This window comes from Siphateles boraxobius, unplaced genomic scaffold (genome assembly GCF_051911475.1).
Source record: "Siphateles boraxobius isolate OS27281-9 unplaced genomic scaffold, OSU_SipBor_1 41, whole genome shotgun sequence".
Classification (NCBI taxonomy): domain Eukaryota; kingdom Metazoa; phylum Chordata; class Actinopteri; order Cypriniformes; family Leuciscidae; genus Siphateles; species Siphateles boraxobius.
In genome coordinates, this window is record NW_027509042.1 from 19,118,004 (window position 1) to 19,139,320 (window position 21,317).

General features: G+C 40.7%; 1 protein-coding gene across 1 annotated transcript in view; it reads right to left on the reverse strand.

Annotated features, from left to right (window-relative positions):
* Positions 1 to 2,787: 2,787 nt before the first annotated feature.
* tprg1 (tumor protein p63 regulated 1) overlaps positions 2,788 to 21,317 on the reverse strand; it is a 39,028-nt gene continuing 20,498 nt past the window's right edge. The window contains exons 5-6 of the mRNA XM_077198843.1: positions 5,919 to 6,072; positions 2,788 to 3,781 (exon numbers count right to left, since the gene is read on the reverse strand). Of these exons, the coding sequence (XP_077054958.1) occupies positions 3,587 to 3,781; positions 5,919 to 6,072 (349 nt within the window). The 3' untranslated portion in view covers positions 2,788 to 3,586. The remainder of the gene's footprint in view (positions 3,782 to 5,918; positions 6,073 to 21,317) is intronic.

Genomic DNA, 21,317 nt, shown 5'->3' on the forward strand with positions numbered 1-21,317 from the left:
CAATAGTTTAGTCGGTATAGGGTCTAACATACAAGTTGTTGATTTAGATGAGTTAACGATTTTGCAAAATTCTTCTTCTCCTATAGCAACAAATGAATCAAATTTTTCCTCAGGGAGACTACAATGCACTCCCTGATGCGATACTGTAGTAGACGGTTGCATAGTTATAATTTTGTCCCTGATATTATCAATCTTATAAGTGAAGAAATTCATAAAGTCATTACTGCTGTGTTTCTTGGAAACTTCTGGGCTTGAAGCTTTCTTTTTCGTTAGTTTAGCCACTTTTTCAAATAAATACCTAGGATTATGTTTATTTTCTTTTAGTAGGGTTGAAAAATAAGCAGATCTAGCAGCTTTTAAAGCCTCTCTGTAAGCAATCGAGCTCTCCTTCCATGCAATCCTAAATACCTCTAGTTTTGTTTTCTTCCAGTTGCGCTCCATTTTTCTGGCTGCTCTCTTAAGGGCCCGGGTGTGCTCATTGTACCACGGTATTGGACTATTTTCTTTAATCTTCTTTAAGCGCAGCGGAGCAACTGTGTCTAAAGTGCTGGAAAATAGAGAGTTAAAAGTTTCTGTTGCAATATCGAGTTCTTCTAAGCTATCTGGGATGCTGAGATGATGAAACTGATCAGGAAGATTATTGATAAAGCAATCTTTCCTGGCAGAAGTGATAGGTCTAACATATTTATAACACGTAGTCGGCTTTGCAGCCTTGGCTAAATGTAATTTACATGAGACTAGATAATGATCTGAGATGTCGTCGCTCTGCTGCAGTATTTCAATGGCATCAACATCTATTCCATGTGATAATATTAGATCTAGAGTATGATTACGACAATGAGTAGGTCCTGACACGTGTTGTCTAACTCCAATTGAGTTTACAATGTCTTTAAATGCCAATCCCAATCCATCTTTTTCATCATCTACATGTATATTAAAATCACCAACAATTAGTACTTTATCTGCAGCCAATACTAATTCTGATAGAAAGTAAGCAAATTCTTTGATAAAGTCTTTATGGTGCCCTGGTGGCCTGTATACAGTAGCCAGCAGAATTCTCAAACGTGATTTATCGTTTACACTAAATATTTTTACATTAAGCACCAACACTTCAAAAGAATTATATTTAAAACTAGATTTCTTAGTGGTTTTGAAAATATTACTATAAATTACAGCAACACCTCCCCCTTTGCCTTTCGGACGAGGTTCATGTTTATAACAGTAATCTTGCGGGGTGGACTCATTTAAAGTAATGTAATCGTTTGGTTTTAGCCAGGTTTCTGTCAAACACAGCACATCTATGTTACAATCTGAAATCATATAATTGACAATAAGTGCTTTTGAAGTAAGGGATCGAATATTCAGCAACCCAAGCTTTATCGTTTGCTCATCTGTATTATATCTGTTTTTTACTTGGTGAACATCAATTAAATTTTTAACCTTAGATAGGTTTGGAAGTTTTTTGTTTTTCCAAATTCGGCGAACAGACACAGTCTCTATATGATGATATCTAGGTGAAAGAGCCTCTATGTGATGGGATTTATCTGACCTTGGTGATGCGAGGCCGCCTACAGACGGTCGGTTTAGCCAGTTTGTCTGCTTCCTGACCTGAGCCCCAGATTGTCATGTTTTATCTCTAAGGCTATGAGCCAAATTACTAGAGAGTAGAGCAGCACCATCCCAGGAGGGATGAATACCATCTCTTTTCAACAGGCCAGGTTTGCCCCAAAAACTTTTCCAATTGTCTACGAATTCTATATTATTTTGCGGACATCACTTAGACAGCCAGCCATTGTCAAATCGACTAAGAAAAACTGACCTGTTTTCACACATTCCAATTCTCATTCATAAAACACAAACACATATTTGAATTAACTCAAGAATCACAATGTGAACTCAAATAAAACATTTATCCATGAGTAAACATTATGCAGCAAAACACACCAATCAGAATCTCAAGATAATATAAATAGGAGCACGGGTGATTATGTGCTTTAGAAAATCAATCCTAACACTGGAGAGAGCTGAAGGAATCATCTACAGGGTTATACAGTATAATTACAGTACACAGTGACAGTACTTTAGATGAGGGAAACTCACGATAGTCAAATTTATTTGTAGCCAATTATTTACATGTACTGTATTTTTTGCAGAAATGAGAGACAACTGCCTCTGGCAGGTAAGAGAGTCTCTTGAAATTGCTAAAGAACTGTAGGCTATGCTCTAATGAAATTTGGCTGAAGGTGCAGAGGATGCTGAATATATTTATTTTCTACTGTACTGTATTTGACAGTATACTTAATTGTGTTGCATACCGAGTTCTTATTCAATTCTTGGGTATTCATCTACTGTAAGATCACTTTACAGTAGTGTAATGAAAATGCATTTTTTCCTAAAGCTTATTGTTGTATTTTACTGCATTTGCACTCTTTCATTTATGTTGTATACTGTAATAGACAACGAGCAGCAAAATGATTGCTGAATTCCATTATGAGGTTTTTGTTACAGTGTTATGAATTGATCTCACCAGTTTTCTCCAAGCAGGAAATAGTCTGTCTATTTGTTAGGTGTTGTGTGTCATCTGGGGCCAAAGTTTTATTCTGACAAAAGATAATTTGTTTTTTAAAATATTGTAATATTTGAGTCCGATGTGTAAGTTTGAGGTTTGTACAAATTGGTGTGTAGTTATAAGATTGTTTATAGTTGTGAGAAAATGGTGAATTGTTTCATGAATTGTGTGTTAGCACTCTGAAAAGCATCTACATTCAGTGACTTATGTACACCATGTTAACTGGGGTGGCCACAATGGTGCCAGTTTTTAATGGACAATTCACATTACCTTAAATGTAAAATATACATGTTTTATACGTTTCAAGCTTGTTGACATGGCCCCACCTTAGAAATGACCAATAAATCAAAACAGAGCAAACTAGTCAGATAAATGAAGCACAGCTAAGGAACACTATTTTCAGTTTCAGCACTAATGAAGCATGTTTCAGTATTAGCATTTATTTTATAAAGGCTTTAGTTTGTTTGACATCAGTTTGTTTGACATTCTATTGTAGAAATGTTTAAGCCCACTGAGTGAATGTAGTACTAACACAATATGGGGAAATCCAGTACTGCATTTTGCTTTAATAATAAAACCCTAAACCATCAAACAAAAACGACTTATGCATCAATTGGCTTGTAAGAAGCTTTGTGATAGAAAAACATAGGTACAGAAAGAAAGAAAAGAAATAAAGAAAAGGCACATTACAAAACACGTAGAAAGGTTTCTTCTGAGAGATAACATACCAAATACAAGCTATTTCTACACAGGAAGTCATAGGAGGAGGGAAAATATACTTTGTATGCTGTGACACAAAAAGAAAATATCTGATTGACATTTTGGTGCTAATGTAAGTAGATGAAACTGAAAGGTTTGATGGACATTAATAGTATAGATAAATGTATTTTAAGAACAGAAATTATACATTCCTCCCATATATTTAAAATATACTAAATTAAAATATAAATTACACATGCTCAGCTGGTGCAAGAGAATTACTTAGTGTAAACAATCATTGGAATACTCTAAGTGCCCTCAGAAACCAATATTGCCTCGTGCTAAGCAATAGCCCAGCTTGTTTTGGTTGCCTAAGACAGACATCAGACCAACATATGCTTCGATTAGAATGGGTTGATTCAGCACAAGAACCCCGTTGGCTTTTCCAGGTACAGGATTCTTGCTGTGGGCTTTCTGCGCTGCTAAAGTCAGCTCCTCCCTGAAGTTTTGAATCTAAATGAGGAAGAAAAATATGGAGAAGTCATTTATTCAGTACTAAAACACAAGGCAAAAACATTTTTATATGCTTATTTGACTCGTGTTGGACAGGTTGGCGGTTTTTGCTTGTTAAAACATTACTGTTTATGTTTTCTCTTTTTTTATCAACCCTTCCTCATTTTTTGTTGAACCTGCTGTTCACCTCAGTAGGCGGGGTGGAATGTGAGGAATGGGAATGTGTGGCTGTGGGATTAGACACCACCGTAGTCCAAATGACTGGTTATGTGATCTGTGAGGTCACCCGCATAAGACCCTTCGCTCACACCTTGAACTACATACATACTTAAGTGACGCTGAGTGAGCCAGGGACCTTGATTTCAGTGATTTTTATATCCGCATTTGGACTATTTCTTGTTTATTGTCTAAATAAATGATACAGCCTTAAATCAGGGTTTACATATATCAAAATTACTGACTTTTTCTAAACCAATGACCACTTGACCTCGAACTGTATACAGGCCCCCTAACCCCTAAGATGATCATCGTAACTGTAGTGTGCTATTCAGTATTAGGGTAAAACGGGGTTAAAGGCACAGCCTAAGTATAAATAAAATTGCTTTTCACTACTCCCATAGTGTATGATTGAAGAAAAAAAAATAGATGTTTTATTGAACATTGATGGAGCAACAGATTTTGTGTGAAAATAAATTATAAAAGTGGTTAGTTTGTTTAAAAGGCGTATAAATGTATGAGATGGCAAGGCGGACCTTTTACCCCACACACAAGGTCAAAGGCTCACCAGCATGGGTCAATTGGCACATATTATTTATACAAATAATAGAGAATAAAGTCAAATGCACCTTTTAGCCTTGTGCGCCTTTAGCCCCGTTGTACCCTATATTTCAACTTTAATTTATTTAAAAATGTACTAAATTACAATTTCATCATTAAAAACGTGTAATTAAATATAAATATATCTAAATGCATAAATACATAACATACAAGTGACATTAAAGTATATTTTAGTTTCCCATAAATCCTTGTCAGTACATTTAGCAGTACACTTTAAATATATTTCAAAGACAGTAGAGAAATTAGGAAATTACATATAAAGATGTACTTATGTCCTAGTTAAGAGGGTCAAAAGGCACTCTGGTTCAGCTAATTTCAGCTAATTGCATTTAAAAGAATTTAAGTAATAATATATTTTCATTTATTGCAATTAAAATAATTGTGTCTGAAAACACTATGTTCCATTCGCACTACAGTATATTCTTTTAAAGTGTATTATTAGGTACTTTAACTACTTTTTTTTAGAAGTCTCTAGGCAAAGATGGATATAAACAAAAGAGGTTGCTTTTATATGCATATAAAACGAGCAAAAAAAGCATACCAAAATACCTGCACACATAAAATAAAAAGGTGTTTGGTAAGCAGATGGTAAAAAAAATGAATGTATTTTTGCCGATAGGTGGATTTTTTTAACAATGGCACATAAACTATAATTATCGCCAAATCTAAATGATCAACTTTCAGTGCTCGGCCTCTTAAAACCTGAATCACAAGTGCTTTCATTTTCAGGAAATTACTTAATGGCATTTATGTATATACACAGATAAACTATAAACTTGAATTTGGCAGACCAAGTTTAACATGTCACTGCCAATGCATCACTACGCCTATTTGTAAAAGAGTCCAGGTCAAACTGGTGAGCCTTTCATAGATTAATACTTATGTTCAGTAACTTACGTCAATTTATTTATGCAGGAAATTTCCACTGACCCCATTTGATTTCGAATGACCCCAGTATGAGAAACACTGCCTTAAGTAACCTTGCCTCAAGCCTCAAGTTGTCATTCTTTGAAATCTTAATCATGTAGTGAAATAAATATTGCACCACTAATGTTAACTGAACACGTCATTTCTTCCTAAGTTGACTTCCAAGAAATTGTGGATTTTTACTCCCCCTCTGCAAGTCCTCTGGCAGCTTCTGTAACACTTGTGAGTAACAGGTTTTTGGAGTGGCTAACTGAGCTCATTTAATGGTTGGGTTTAGTCTGATAGTTTGGAGATCTTATAGGAATATGTCAGAGATAAAGAATGAGACCTGACTGTGATAAACGTGTTCTGTGTGTTGCATTGTAATACTCACCTCACACAGGTGACCCAGTTGCTCATTGGCACCCCTGACAGGGTGATAGGTGAATGAACAGAAAGGATAGTCAACAGAAAAAGGATTCCAACGAGACATGAAAGATGGTTCTCTGAGTTTATCCCAAAACACCCGCACACCCTCACCTTCTCTCCTGAAAAACACACACATATCTTAATGCTTGTATGCTAGAAAACAATGACAGATAAATGATACCATTGCTAGAGAAATCTACACTTACAATAAACTCTACAGGGGACTCTACAAGGAAATGCTATGGGGTCCACAGAAAAGTTCAGAGAAAATAAATAAAAATATATTTTTTTCTATTTCTATTTATTTTTTCTATTTCTAATTATTTATTTATTCTATTTATTTCTATTTATTTATTCTATTTATCTATTCTTTCTATTTCTTTATTCATTCTATTTTTTCTATTACTATTTGTTTGTTTATTCTATTTATGCTTATTCATTTACTATTTTTTTCTATTTATTTTTATTTATTCTATTTCTATCTATATTTATTCTATTTCTATGCATTTATTTATTCCATGTATCATTACATAAATGAATAAATAGAACTAGAAAAAATATAAATTAATAAATAGAACTGACTGACTGAATGAATGTTGTTTATTAAAAAAATATTTGAAATATTATGAAAAAAGTCTTATTCTAGGAAGGGGGTACCTCACAAGAGAGTAGTCACATGTGGGGGTCCCTGAAAACCCCTGACATTCTGATTTGCAAGTCTAGTGGGAGAATTCGATGAGAGCAGAGAAAAACACTATGAAAATGCAGAAACGCAGATTTTACAAATATAATTATAACTCAATAATAAATGAGTTTCACGAATTTGCTGAAGCATGCACAAAAAGCACTCAACTATACAACAACAGGAACAAGTGGCACATATCTTTTGTTGCAACATCTGTAATCCCTTACTACTAACAAGTGCATTATCTGCTCAGAGATTCACAATTTCATGCTTTCAACTAGGTCAGCTTGACCCCTGACCCCCCAGCTTCCCTCCCTGCCAAAACTGTCACCATTTCTCTTCAGGTCGCCTCCTTTATACACAGCCCAATGCAATGTTTGCTAAGCTTAGAGGCAATTCCCTCCGCTCATCAGATTTTCTTTCATCCCCTCTGCCTTTCTCTTTTGCCATTTTAAGTAAATATTTTTTAATGAAAAGCCTAGAGGGGATGTCTTTATTTTCCAGGCTGATGAAACCTCATAAGACAAGAGAGTGCCTGGCAGCAAACACAGGGCTTTAAAACCTCCAAACATTCGCTCTTTGTAATGTGTTGGCACCCTTCCATATTTTACAAGCATCTTTCACAACAGACAACATACTGTTTCTCCATCAGTCATAGAATGAAAGGCTGTGATTTGTACAACTGTCCATGCAATCACACTAAGAGACATTCTTCATTTAACACAAATTTGTAAATATTGCATCATGTATTGGTGCAACAAAACAAATCAACAAGCAATAAAAGTTTTTCCAGTTAATTTGAGATGTCATGCTCGTTGACCATTTGGTTTCTATTTCTGTGCCATTGCTTCAGGTAGCCCCTCCCACAGTAAAATGTAATTGGTTTAAAATCACATTCCTCGTAAATGTATATTAAACTTTGAATATGTTCTGATTGGCTGTTACTGTGCCGCATCCCATAGTGTTTTTTGCGTTTACACAAGATATCTGACACATCATGCCTGTTTATAGTATTCTAAATGAGGCAGTATAAAAACACATTTGACAGTTTTTTACTTCTTTACAAAATGGTTAGTAACCAAACATATCTGTGAAATCTGAGTAGTTTTCTTAACTTCATGAAAGCTAGCTTTTAATGGAATGGGCTTGGTATAAATTCAATTTCAGGAACTTTCAATCCTTGGTAGAGTTTTTGAAATGGAAGTAAAAGTAGTTATGCTTCGCTAGTGACATTTAATAAACGTGTGGCCTGTAAAAAAAAAAAAAAAAAAAACACTTCTCGTGTGTCTCGTTGAGACTGATATGCCCTTCAGCACAACATCATAGCCATTAAACAAACGTAACCACATAACCAGTGACCTAGCGGCCCTCCTTAACTCTCATACAGACAGACTGGGCTCCAGGTAAAGTCAAGAATCTACTGTAATCACTACAAAGCATTCAGTCTTTAGCCTCAGGAGATCTTTTTTATAGCTGATAGATGGATACATACCTTTGCCCACATTCACTCTCCCCCTGCACTTGAATAAAATATTTCAAAATTATAAAAAATAATTGTCACATCTAAATCATTTAAATATAAATATTTAATTAAAGTTAAAAATATTGATTAATATCGCAGAATTAATCTAAATAAAACGTCTCGGTTACGTATGTAACCCTCGTTCCCCGAAGGAGACGTTACGTCAGTGACTGACGAAATGGGGTTTCACAAGAGAGCCCCATCACCTTCGAGTATAAGAAAACAAGCCAATGGTATGAAAATACCATGGGTCTGCGGAATTTGCATTGCTAACTCCGCCCCACTGCGTGGGTATAAAAGGAGTCGCAAGTGCAATCTCGCATTATGTTACCTGCTGAGGAGCCGAGACTGTGCGCCACCACGTTTCAGTGGTACAGAGGAAGTGACATGTGGACGTAACGTCTCCATTCCCTCCTTCAGGGCACGAGGATTACATACGTAACCGAGATCTTCCCTTTCAGTCAGTCACTATGAGTTACGTCAGTGACTGACGAAATGGGGGTCCCAATCTAATCTACAAAATTAATCTAATATAATCTAAAATACACATATGATCTGAGTACAGGATGAACATGGAGAACTCTAGAGGTATCCAGTCCGCAGGGTGGAATGTTTCAACCTTGAGATGGCAAGAGGGGTCTTGCCGAGGGAAAGGCATGTGCTTGGAGGAGACTTACCGTGGAAATACACATGTGTGGGTTGCCCAACCGGGGAACCCTAGCACATAGAGGCACCTAACCGATCACGAGGGCTGACCAACCGGGCATGCACTCTGGTGATGGCATCAACAGTGCAGGAGGAGCTCAGGGTCGGTGGAGAACTCATCTGAGTAAAATAACCCACGTATCTAGTCTGTGGAGTGGAATGGCGCAGCAAGTGATGACACCGAGCAGGTCCCACTTACTGGCTACTGGAAGCGAGTATACGAGAGAACACTGGCTATACACGAAGAGTAGATTTGCAATCTCGCAAAAGTGTTAGTTGTCGCCCAGCCTGCAGATCTACAGATGTCTTTAAGAGAGGCGCCATGTGCTAGAACCCAGGAGGAAGCCACACTCCTGGTGGAGTGTGCCTTCACCCCTAGGGGGCATGGCAGGCCCTTCACCTGGTAAGCCAACACAATTGCGTCCACTATCCAGTGAGACAACCTCTGCTTGGAGAGAGCCTTTCCCTTCAGCTTCCCACCTTTACAGACAAAGAGCTGGTGAAGTGATGGTAGCCACCACCTGAGGTGGTAGGGAACTGATCCCAAATCAGCTGAACCATCTGGGGATGGAGTCTCCACTCCCCGGGATATGTCTGAAGTCGTGAGAGCTCGTCGGCTGCACAATTCAGCTCTCCCGGAATGCGAATGGTGCTAAGCGACCTCAGATGCTTCTGACTCCATAAGAGATGGCGTGCGAGTTGTGACATAATGCGGGAGCGCAGACCACCCTGATGGTTGATGTACGCTACTGTCACCATGTTGTCTGAATGGACCAGTACATGCTTGCCCTCCAGCAACGTCCAAAAACGGTGCAGAGCTAGACGTACGGCCAGCAACTTGAGGCAATTGACATGCCATAGGCGCTGGGGTCCTGCCCATTGCACAAGACACCCCAGCCCGTGGTTGAGGTATCTGTTGACACAACAACATGCCTGGAAACCCGGTCTATGGGCAATCCGGCCCGTAGAAAAAAGAACGGGGTGAAGGTTTGACGGCAGGCCCGAGGGACTGGCAGCCGGAACGTGCTCTGTTGCCATGCTTATCTCAGGACTCGATCGCGAAGCGGTCTCATATGAAGTAGTCCAAGCTGCACATGCCACAAGCTGCACATGCCATATGCCCCAGGAGCCTCGGAAATAACTTCAGTGAGACCGCACTCTTGCCCTTGAATTGATGTAGGCAATTCAGCAGTGATTGCGCGCGCTCACTCGTAAGCCGCGCGTACATGGTGACCGAGTTGATTTCCATACCGAGAAAAGAGATCCTCTACACGGGAGAGAGTTTGCTCTTTTCCCAGTTGACCCGAGGCCCAGACGGGCGAGGTGTCGGAGCACTAGGTCCTTGTGTTCGCAAACCTGCTAATCACACCTCTTGAGTGTGTTAGAATCAGTCAGTAGTAGAGATAGTTCAGGATGCAAACCCCGTGTTACCTGAGTGGCACAAGGGTTACCTCGATGACCTTCGTGAAGACACAAGGAGACAGGGCTAACCCGAATAGAAGTACCGTGTACTAATATGCCTGCCCTTCAAAATCAAACCAAAGAAACAGTCTATGTCGAGGAAGAATGGAAACATGATAGTACGCGTCCTTCGGGTCAATTGTTGCAAACCAATTCAACAGACGAACGCATTCAAAAATGCGTTTGGCTGTCAACATTTTGAATGGATTCCTGTAAAGGGTTCGGTTCAAGACGCGCAGGTCCAGGATTGGTCGTAACCCACCACTGTTCTTGGGTACAATGAAGTAGGGGCTGTAGAAGCCGGACTTCATCTCGGCTGGAGGGACGGTCTTGATCACACCCTTCGCCAGTAGGGCAGCGACCTCCGCACGCATGACAGGGGCATTGCCACCCACCAAGGTATATCGGACTCTCCGATACAGGGAGGAGAACGTGCGAACTGAATCGCATAGCCAAGTATGATCGTTCGTTTAAGCCAGCGGGACAGATTGGGAAGATCTAGCCAGGTTCCCAAAAACTGAATCAGCGAAGTCATTGGAACTACAGGCGTACCCACGATGGGGCAGCGATGCGGAATGACCGGCCCAGACATGGGAGAGGTAGCGTCCCGGTGTGGGGGCGTGGTCAAATTCCGCGGCCAGGGAAGGATGAGCGCTCCACGGCGGCCTGCTCTGACATGGGTCTGGTGACAGAGGGGGACGAGAGTGGCGAGGCATAGCGTCGCACACTGCCATCCACGGCCTCTTGGGGCTCGGAGGAAGGGGAGTCAGTTCTTTCTTTAACAGTCTAGGGGGAAGGAGAACAAAAGATTCTTCATCGGGGGAAGGAGTGGTCCTGCCCCCAGCTACTGGGAAGAACTGTCTCCTTGCTTCGAGCTGCCAGTCTCAGGAGCGCCGCTTAGCCTGGCGTTTGGCAGGCTTAGGGGCGGAGACGGGCTGTGCCACCTTCCTGCGACCACCTCCTTGCTTCGGCAATTGGTAGTTATCATTTTTTGCAGTTTAGTAACCACAGTCATAATCATTCGAGACATTTATAAATCAATTATTACTGTCAAATATAATAATTTTCATTACGCTTTTGCCAAACCTTTGAACTGTGACCTTTTTTGTTTTATTCTAAATTATATATTCTGAAGACATTGTGTGTCATATGTCAATGCATTTAACTTTTAAATGTTTAGAGTAGTTAATGATGTTTATATTTTTATTCTTATTTGGACATCCATTGATAACAGTATACAGAAACAACATACGGGTGAGGGAATAATGACAGAATTTTCATTTTATTTCATTATTCCTTTAACACTCCAAACAATTAATTATTGAATGAAAATCATCCACTCCACTGTAACTCTTATATGCCATTTTCCTTCAAACTGGCATGTCGTGATTGGTTATGACACAAACCAAAGGCATTCCTATTAGAAAAATATAGAGCACAAGTATGGACTACAACATGGTCATAAGAACTATCATCAATATTCTGCTACTTTGTACCACAGAAACAACAAATTCAAGGCTTTAAGGTATATAATGAAATGTAAGTGGGTAAATCATGACATGAGTGATAAAACAATTACATTTATAATAAAAAAATGTTTGGGGGGGGGGGCGGTTCCTTTAAGTATGTGTAATTTATGATTTTTCATTTGAGCTTATGACCCTTTGTTTTAAGCGTACACAGGGGTGTTAGTGCTTGGAAACTTTAAACATAAAGCCTTTTATGAATTCAGAAGCATATCTTCAACACGAGACAATCGATGCAAACATGTGCAAACAGTTGTTTAAAACGTGCCTGTTGCATTTCCAGGTGTGTCATATTTTGGCAAAAGACTCCAGAAAAGACCAATAGACTCCAGAACACACCTTAAGCAGGACCAGTTCCTGCCAAACACACATACCTTAAAGCTACAGAGAAAGAGTGACTCTTTAGATAGAAAAAAAAAAAAACATAACTACAGGGCAAGGCTGTGTCTCCAGCTCTCACGATGCTGCCTATGTTTACACTAACACTCTCAGACCTTGACAATGGCTGCTGAGGTCTCGTGGGCTACACCCTGCTGAATAAACTGTTGTGTTGAGAGAAAAAGAGAAAAAAGGTGATCATGGGTCAGCACAAAGCCCGACTCAAGGCTGAACATTTTACTTTGTTGAGTATGTAAGGTTTTTGTATGTTTGCTTAAAAGTGTGCTTTTGTGTGTACATGAGCAAGTGCACACGCATACATTGTTTGTGGCAAAGCAGTTGTGTATTTTAATGTGTGTCAGAGTTGATCCAGATGATTCCAGAGGTAAGCTATCAGTACGCGCAGGCCAGTTGAGACAGGCAGAGGGCTGGGCTGCAGCAGCCAGCGGGCTGGGACATTCACTGTTTATGGTACAGGCTTGAGCTTTCACTGATCATTGCCACTCAGTCTCTCACTCACACACACACACACACACACACACACACACACAACACACACACACACACACACACACACACACACACACACACACACACACACACACACACACACACACACACACACACACACACACACACACACACACACACACACACACACACACACACACACACACACACACACACACTTTCATTCCATCACTCTACATGATTGAGAAAGATTGAGAAGGGGAGGGAAAGGGAGGGATGAAAAGAAAAGGTGAAAAATGGATGCTAAGATTTGTCATGCATGAAGCTTCCCCGAGACACATTACACACAGGAGTGCATTCCTAGAAATAAAGTCACACTAAATTTGATGTTTCCTGCTGGCCATAAAATTGGAATAATGGCCAGCAGGAAACATTAAATTTAGTCTACAGTACTTATGTACAGTTCACTAAATGTAAAGTACTTGCAGGAACGTTTCTCAAACATAAAAATGAAAAAGTAATTATTAAAAATGTCGATTGTAAAAAAAGTGATACAAAATACAGTATATTTTATATATAGTTGGGATAGTAATCTTATAATTAATATTTAATTTTTATTACTATACAATTATAAAAACGTATTTTGAAAAAAAAATATTTTGAAAGTTGTTTTAAGCATGAAAATGTGCTATTGTTCCATAGTGCATACCGTTGAAAAAGTAATAATCATAGATGTGTTGTAATATACAATTTTTGTAAAAAGGGTAATTAAAATTCATGTTAAAAAATATATTTGTAAAATTAGGTTATTAGGGCTGTCAAAATTAACACGTTAACCAAGTGGCAACCTTCTGATCTTCTCTTGAATCCAACACGGAAGTGACTTAAAATGCAATTCATCGACTGGTTGCTAGAGACAAAAGAGAGTCAGTCCCATATACCCCCAATGTTAATATGCCCAACTTTACAGCAGATTTTGTTTTTTAGCCTGGTACAAAAATTGGTTTTGGACTTTATAGCTAATTTTGGCCTTCACGACAACTGTGATTTTTTTTATAACATCCTTTTTAACGGGTGGTTGATTATGATTTCACTTTTCCAACTTTAGTTAGTGTGTAACGTTGCTGTTTGAGCATAAACAACATCTGTAAAGTTACAATTCTATTTGTTTTTAAAGAAATCGTTTTATAAGGACTACAACAAATGGCTGGTGGGGACTACACAAGATTCCTCCCGGGTTAGTGACATCACTAACCCTAAAAATGTACATAAACCCTGCCCCCGGGACCAGGCAGTCCATGTTGAGAAGAGGAAGAGTTGTTGTAGTAGAGCACATTCTGCTGAATCTGCTCAAACTGTCGCATCCGTCTTTTCACATTTATTGCAATAGAGTACCTAACACAAATGCAATAGCATGTCACTCTGTAGGCATTTTACAACAGTTCCCACACGAGCGATTTTATTAGGGCTGGGTATTGTTAGGAATTTCACAATTCGATTCGATTTCGATTCTTGAGACTTCGATTCGATTTCGATTCGATATTGATTTATTAGCTTCGATATCGAGCTCTAGATTTCGGGAGATTTGAACTAATTAGCGCCGCCACTGGCCGGTGTGCTGAATCGATTCATAGGATCGGGTTAGAGAGGGCGCTGGCGTTGTTTGTTCACCGCTTCTCCATCCAAACGCTATCCCTCTGCTAAACTGGCGTTATCGTTTCAACTCTACCGACCACCATTGAAAACTTTAATCCTATACCTCACCTGTACCATACCATCTGTACGTGGATTATATCCATTTGGATGCCAACTTACCTGCCATCATTTTCATCCTACGACGGCTTCTACCCCTGACCAGCACCACCAGCTCTCGTGTTGCTGCCATCCGGACTTCCCCGTGGTAGCATCACCGCCACCGGTGGCTCATATCTGGGTAACTCCACAAACTTTTTGCCCTTCTCCATGGGAAAGACTAGCTGGCTCAGCTATCAGTCACCATTTTAAATCGCCCACTGCTTGTCTGAAGCTTACGCCGGGTTCACACCAGACGCTGAAGCGACGCGGAATGGGAAATCACGCGCGGTCCGGCGCCTGCCTGTTCACACCAGACACGTATTCTTCGCGGAGGTCGACAAGCGCTTCTGCTCAGTTGTTGTTTATTCACAGCTATTTTTTTATATCATGGGTAAGTAAATAACCTCATAATATAAATACACAATGTTTCTGTAACCAAGAAGTTTGTACACTTCTTTTATTAATCCGTTGTCGAGACACACACGCAGCCAGAGAGAGAATATAGACAGTTATAGTAGTGTATATATACCGTTGAAATATACATCCTCTCTTCAAATTTATTACATCTATTTTCCTCTTCCCGTTTCCCAGTGCGAGTAGACAGGAGGAGAGCCCTTGCCCTATATCTTTTGATTACAGGGTATTATAGGGGATTTTAATTAGAAAATTGCTTATATTTTGACAATTGACCGGATGGTCGAGTGTTTCTAGGTGTAACTTCCTGCCGGAATTGACGTGGATCACTCGCGGCTCGCGAAAAAAATAGACCAGACGCCGAAACCGGCACTTCACGGCGCGTGCCGGCTGCGTGAACGACACCATAGGTTAACATGGGCGCCGAAAGGAAGCGGCCTCCGTTCCGCGCCGCTTCCGAGTCGCTTCAGCGCCCGGTGTGAACCCGGCGTTAGAACCTGGATTCCCTCACCATTTCATCTCCTTCTCCAGCACTGCTACTGCGAGGTAGACCCCTGGACAGTCTGCTGCTGCCCGGGTGCAGTTAGGCCTCGTTGCCTGAGACTGCTGCCTCCAGTTAGCATCTGCTAGCTGCTACCAAGTCAGTAGGCGGCTAGCTACCGAATAGTTTTTGCTTAGACAGCTTCGGCTACTTGACAGTGGCTGACACTGTCGACCTCTCAGTCCCTGTCTCCTCTGCTCATCATCCACGTTCAGTTCACCAGCACTTAACCATCTCCAAGCTTCGTCCACCATGACTTTCGCCGACTGTCCTGTCGTGTCGAAACTTTCCCATCATCTAACGTGTGACAGTAGTTTTTACCCTTCCGTGCTAATTGTGTCATTTACATACTCTAGATTACAACTATACAAGCTGAATACCCGTCCTGTATTTCCATCATCAAAAAGCTCAGTCTTCTACATCGCCCCCGCTACATCCATCGAAGCTCCCGTAGAACGATTGTTTACTCCTGGTTCAACCACAACATATCATCCATCTGGTCCAACATTCGCCCTGTCGCTTCCCGCTTACGTCATCACAACAAACAGCATGTGCGCTCCGCCTGCCTACAAACACTAGTCAAATCCGAACAGCCTACCCAAAACCAACCACTCCGCAGATTCGCTCTTTTTAACATCCATTCTCTTAGCAACAAAGGCTCCATCCTCAGTGAATTTATTTTGGATAATAATCTGGATTTCCTCTGCTTAACCGAAACTTGGCAAAAACCACTTGAATACTTCTCTCTCAACCAAACTACACCAACTGGATTTACATACATCGACAAACCACGACAAACTGTGCCCACAGACTTCACAGACAACAATACAAAGATGCCCTCAACTCTGCCCGCTCCTCCCACTACTCATCTGTCATCTAATCTGGCTCCAACAGTACCAAGACCTTCTTCTCTACAATCAACAAACTTCCGAAACCCATGGACACAATCTGTGTGATTTGTTCCTTTCTTTCTTTCTTCAAAACCAAGATCGACAACATCCATAAATCAACCAACCCATAGCTCCCCCTCCTCCACTCCTGGATTGCCACAACCCTCCCCTCCACCCCACTCTTTCTCTTCATTCATTTCAATCACTGAAACAGATGCATCTACCATAATTTCCAGCATGAAGCCATCAACATCTCCGCTTGATCCTATCCCCACATTTCTTACCAAGGCTTGCCTCCCCTCACTTCCCCCCCTCATCACCCACATAATCCTCTCTGACCTCTGGTATTGTCCCCTCACCTCTCAAGCTTGCTGCCATCACCCCCATATTGAGAAAACCTGGTCTGGACCCAGACATTCCCAACAGCTACCGTCCCATCTCAAACCTCCCTTTTCTGTCCAAAACCCTTGAACAGCTGTTGCTGCTCAACTTCAAACTCACCTCAACTCCAATAACCTATATGACCCATTCTAATCTGGCTTCCGCTCTAAACACAGCACCGAAACTGCCCTCCTCAAAATCACCAACGACATTCTGCTTGCTGCCGACTCTGGTCTCCTCACCTTCCTCATCCTCCTAGACCTCAGTGCAGCCTTTGAGACCATCAAACAGTCCATCCTCCTTTCACACCTTCAGCACCAAATTGGAATAACTGGCTCCGTCCTAACCTGGTTCACCTCCTATCTTTCTGACAGACATCATTATATCTCTATAAACAACTGGACGTCTTCTACCATTCAAGTCATTCATGGTGTCCCCTAGGGTTCAGTTCTTGGCCCACTTCTCTTCAACCTTTACATGCTCCCCCTTGGACAGATCCTCCGCCAACATGGCCTCCACTTCTATGCTGATGACACCCAACTCTATCTCTCCTCAAAGACCATCACAGCCTCAACCCACTCAACCCTTACAACCTGCCTCACTGACATTAAATCATGGATGCAAGAAAACTTTCTCCAACTCAACTATAATAAATCAGAGATTCTCATAATTGGTCCTAACTCCCTCACCCCACATGCCCAGACTTTCCAGTAAACATTGATGGCTCCAATGTCACCACCTCCACCTGCATCCGCAACCTTGGAACCATCTTCGATCTTACCCTCTCCTTTGTACCGCATGTCAACCATGTCACCAAAACTGCCTTATTTCACCTTCGTAACATTGCACGGCTCCGCCCCTCTTTGCATACCACTGCATCTGAAACACTCATCCATGCCCTTATCACCTCCAGACTGGACTACTGCAACAGCATTCTTTATGAACTACCAAACAAAATCATCGGTAAACTTCAATATGTCCAGAACTCAGCTGCCCGCTTTCTCACCTCCACCGTGATCATATCACCCCTGTCCTCTACAACCTTCACTGGCTCCCAGTTAAACACAGAATTCACTTCAAAATACTTCCTCACATACAAAGCATTTAATAACCTTGCCCCTCCATAACTCTCTGTCCTACTAAGCCGCCACACTCACGCCCGCCTCCTCAGGTCCGTTGGTGCTGACACACTCAAGACCATCAGGACTAAGCGCCGGTTCTGGGGCGACAGAGCCTTCTCAGTTGCTGCACCAACCCTCTTGAAAGCTCTTACCGACCACATCAAACAGTCAAGCACCTTAACATCCTTCAAACTGGCCCTCAAAACTCACCTCTTTGAACTTGCTTCACGTTAACAGACTTTCCCAGTTCTTTCACAGTTCTTTTTTCCGATGTAAACCAAAAACTGTAAAGCGTCTTTGAGTGTCTAGAAAAGCGCTATAAAAATTAAATGTATTATTATAAATGTATTAACGAATCACTCAGAAACGTCCTGTTGTATTCTACATGTTGTCACTTCTTCTTGAGTCTCTCCATCATTGTCCAACTCCAGTTTAGACATAAAAGGCAGAACAGTTTCTGACATGTTAGTGCCTGTCAGCGTGAGGTAATCGGAGCAGCGAACTCACACAAGTTCTTGAAGCTCCGCCCTCTGTGCCAGGAGCAGAGGCTCATTTGCATTTAAAGGGACCAACACAAAACTACACGTTTTTGCTCACCTTCAAAAAGGGACAATTTTAACATGCTGTAAAAAATAACATGTGGGGTATTTTGAGCTATAACTTCACATACACACTCTGGGGACATCATAGACTTATTTTACATCTTGTGAAAAGGGGCATTATACAACCCCTTTAAATTATATTAAGCCTTAAAGTTCTGCATAATTAGGGTGTGGCCACGTGAGTGACGGGTGGATTACCGCTGCTGTCACTACTAGCCGTTTGTCTGCTGTCTGTTAGCCAACACCTCAGCTAATCCCGCCTCTTTGCCCATTTTCAGTTATCTGGGAGTGAAACGCGGTAACGCGCTGCCAAGATGTTGACGGCAGGCTCCGCCCACTTTGGCCTTCAAAAATGCATTTAGCATGCTCTTTTTTTTACAGTCTATGGTGTTAACACATGCGATTAATGTTCTCAGTTTAACTGTTTCAAATATTTAACTCAATTAACGCAGCATCCGTTTTTTTCCCCGGTCATCCTTTGGCTAGCGTTACATTATATGACGACGGTTTTATTCATGCAAATGCTTTAAAACCATTCAAGCGCGATAAGACACAAAAGAGAACATGGTGCTGTACTGGCATGTCTGTGAATTTCCTGTCTGTGTGACTTATGCTGCATTCACGCCATGTCGTAATTACCGTATTCTCAAGATGACAACACGTGATGTTCTATTCAGAGCTGTTCACGTCCTCGGACTAGGAATTACTGGTGTTTCTATGGCACCACTAAATCTTTGGCGGTCAGGTGGTACAGTAGTCGCATGGTACAAGTAGGAACTCTCAGACAATTCCCATCTTACAAGCTGCAATTACGAGCTCTACGAGGACATGAATGCTTTTTAGAAGTTGAAATCACGTAATTGCAGTAATTACGACCTACACACATGACTCGTGCGCACAGAGAGCCACTTCAGACAGCGCTTGAATGGACAAAAACACAAAATTATGCCAAAAATGCCCGTTTTGTCGAGTATCCTCGTAAGCACAGTCTTTAATGGAGTTAAATGAAGTCTTAAATGAACGTAAAGAGTAGTGAGAACATGAGATGTGTGTCAGATCCGCATCATGAGCGGCAAGTCTCAAAGTGACAGCAGCCCAATAAACCTTCTGCTGTATGTCATTAAGGATAATCAAAGAACAAAGGAAAAAGAGAAAATCACTCACTGCTCTTGACTGAATAACATTTGTACCTTTAATAAGGATTAATCTACATTTAATTTATAATTTATGCAGTGAAGAATTAAGTGTTTGATAAATCCTACCTAAAAATCTTAAAACATTTATTTACAAGGTTACACAGGTCAAAAACAATGAAAAAAAAAATACTTTTGTGCATTTTGACAGGGCAAGAAAATATCTAAAGTGGTCTGACTGGGCCAATAGAAAAAATTGAGCCCTGATATATTGAAGGGCACATGTATATGTGACATTTATTATAATGGGTTTATGTGAATATTGTTTTAACTTCACTTAAATTAAAAGTTTTTAGATTTTTTAAATAAATATTAAACGTAGCGTCAGTTCTGGCAGGTCACGTTAGTCAAGCTTGCATCTACTGACACTCAGCAGAACCATACCGCCAATCCTAACTGTATGCTAGTGTTGCACGGTGCACCGATACTTCAAAAGTATCGCGATTCTCAGAAATTAAAAACGTCACGACTCCTAAATTTATTAGTATCGATAATTCTATGAATGACCGCGTTCCAAATTTGTAAGAGACGTATTTCATGTTGGTGTGTGCAACGCACGCTTCCAGTACCTATGGACGTCTGTGTTTTTTCTCCTCACGCACGCAGCAAAGAAGCTGCAGCTGTCATGAGACAAACACTACAGCGAGATGACTGCATATGCGAGCACAAGTGATACTGTGGCGGCTGGTCAGTAGCGGAGTGACAATCAGGAGAGTCGGGAATTTTCCCGGTGGGCCGGTAGTGTTTAGAGGCCGTGAGGGCCGGTCTGATAGTTATACATTGCAAGTTCTTAGCAACACCCCATCCGTCGGCCTGGTGTGCGGCCGCTGCCCGCTGGTGAAACTGTGCAGAGTAGAGAGTCTCTGCAACGAACAGAGAGTCTCCGCAACGGCGATAGATAGAAGCGCGCCTCCGAGTGAAGACGGTGCGCAAGCCGCAAAAGACACTGTATCCATGCAACTGATAGCAGCGAAAAAGAGCGCTCAGCTTGATTAAAAAAACAACAGATTTTAGTTATATCTTTAGCTATATCTACATATTTAGTTATATCTCTTATTTAATAGTGAACTAAATGAATGCTCTGCTAGTTAACTGGAGATGTTTTATTTATTTTTGTATTAGGTGTACAACTTTCCCCCCAACTTTCATAGATAAATTTGATAATTTGCAAGCTGCTAAAATAAAGCAAAACATCAGCTAAAATGATCTATAGGCTATATGATTATAATCAGAGCATGCTGAGCATGTTTGTCAGGGATTTATTTATATAAGGTTATTACAGAATTAAAAGAGCACAGACCGACGCAAAGGAGGGGTATTTGTGAAACGCCTTCTAAGAAATACTTTTCCTTTTCAGGAAAAGTATCGAAAAAGTATTGAAATCGCAATTCTTGACTTGGTACCGAAACAATAATTTTGGTATCGTGACAACACTACTGTATGCAATTGCCAATCGTATTTGACGATAGTGGTCCTGACAGAAGTTAAAATGTATAGCTTTCAATTATACTGTAATGATAAATGGCTATGATTATTGGCTAAAATTGAGGGGAAAATTTTTTATTTCATAGACACATCAGTAGCAGTATTGGTATCGGTGATGCCTTTTATAAAAAGATGACTAACCAAATATTTAAAATATAGGCTACTGTCTTGGTTGTTTCTACATGTGAAATTATT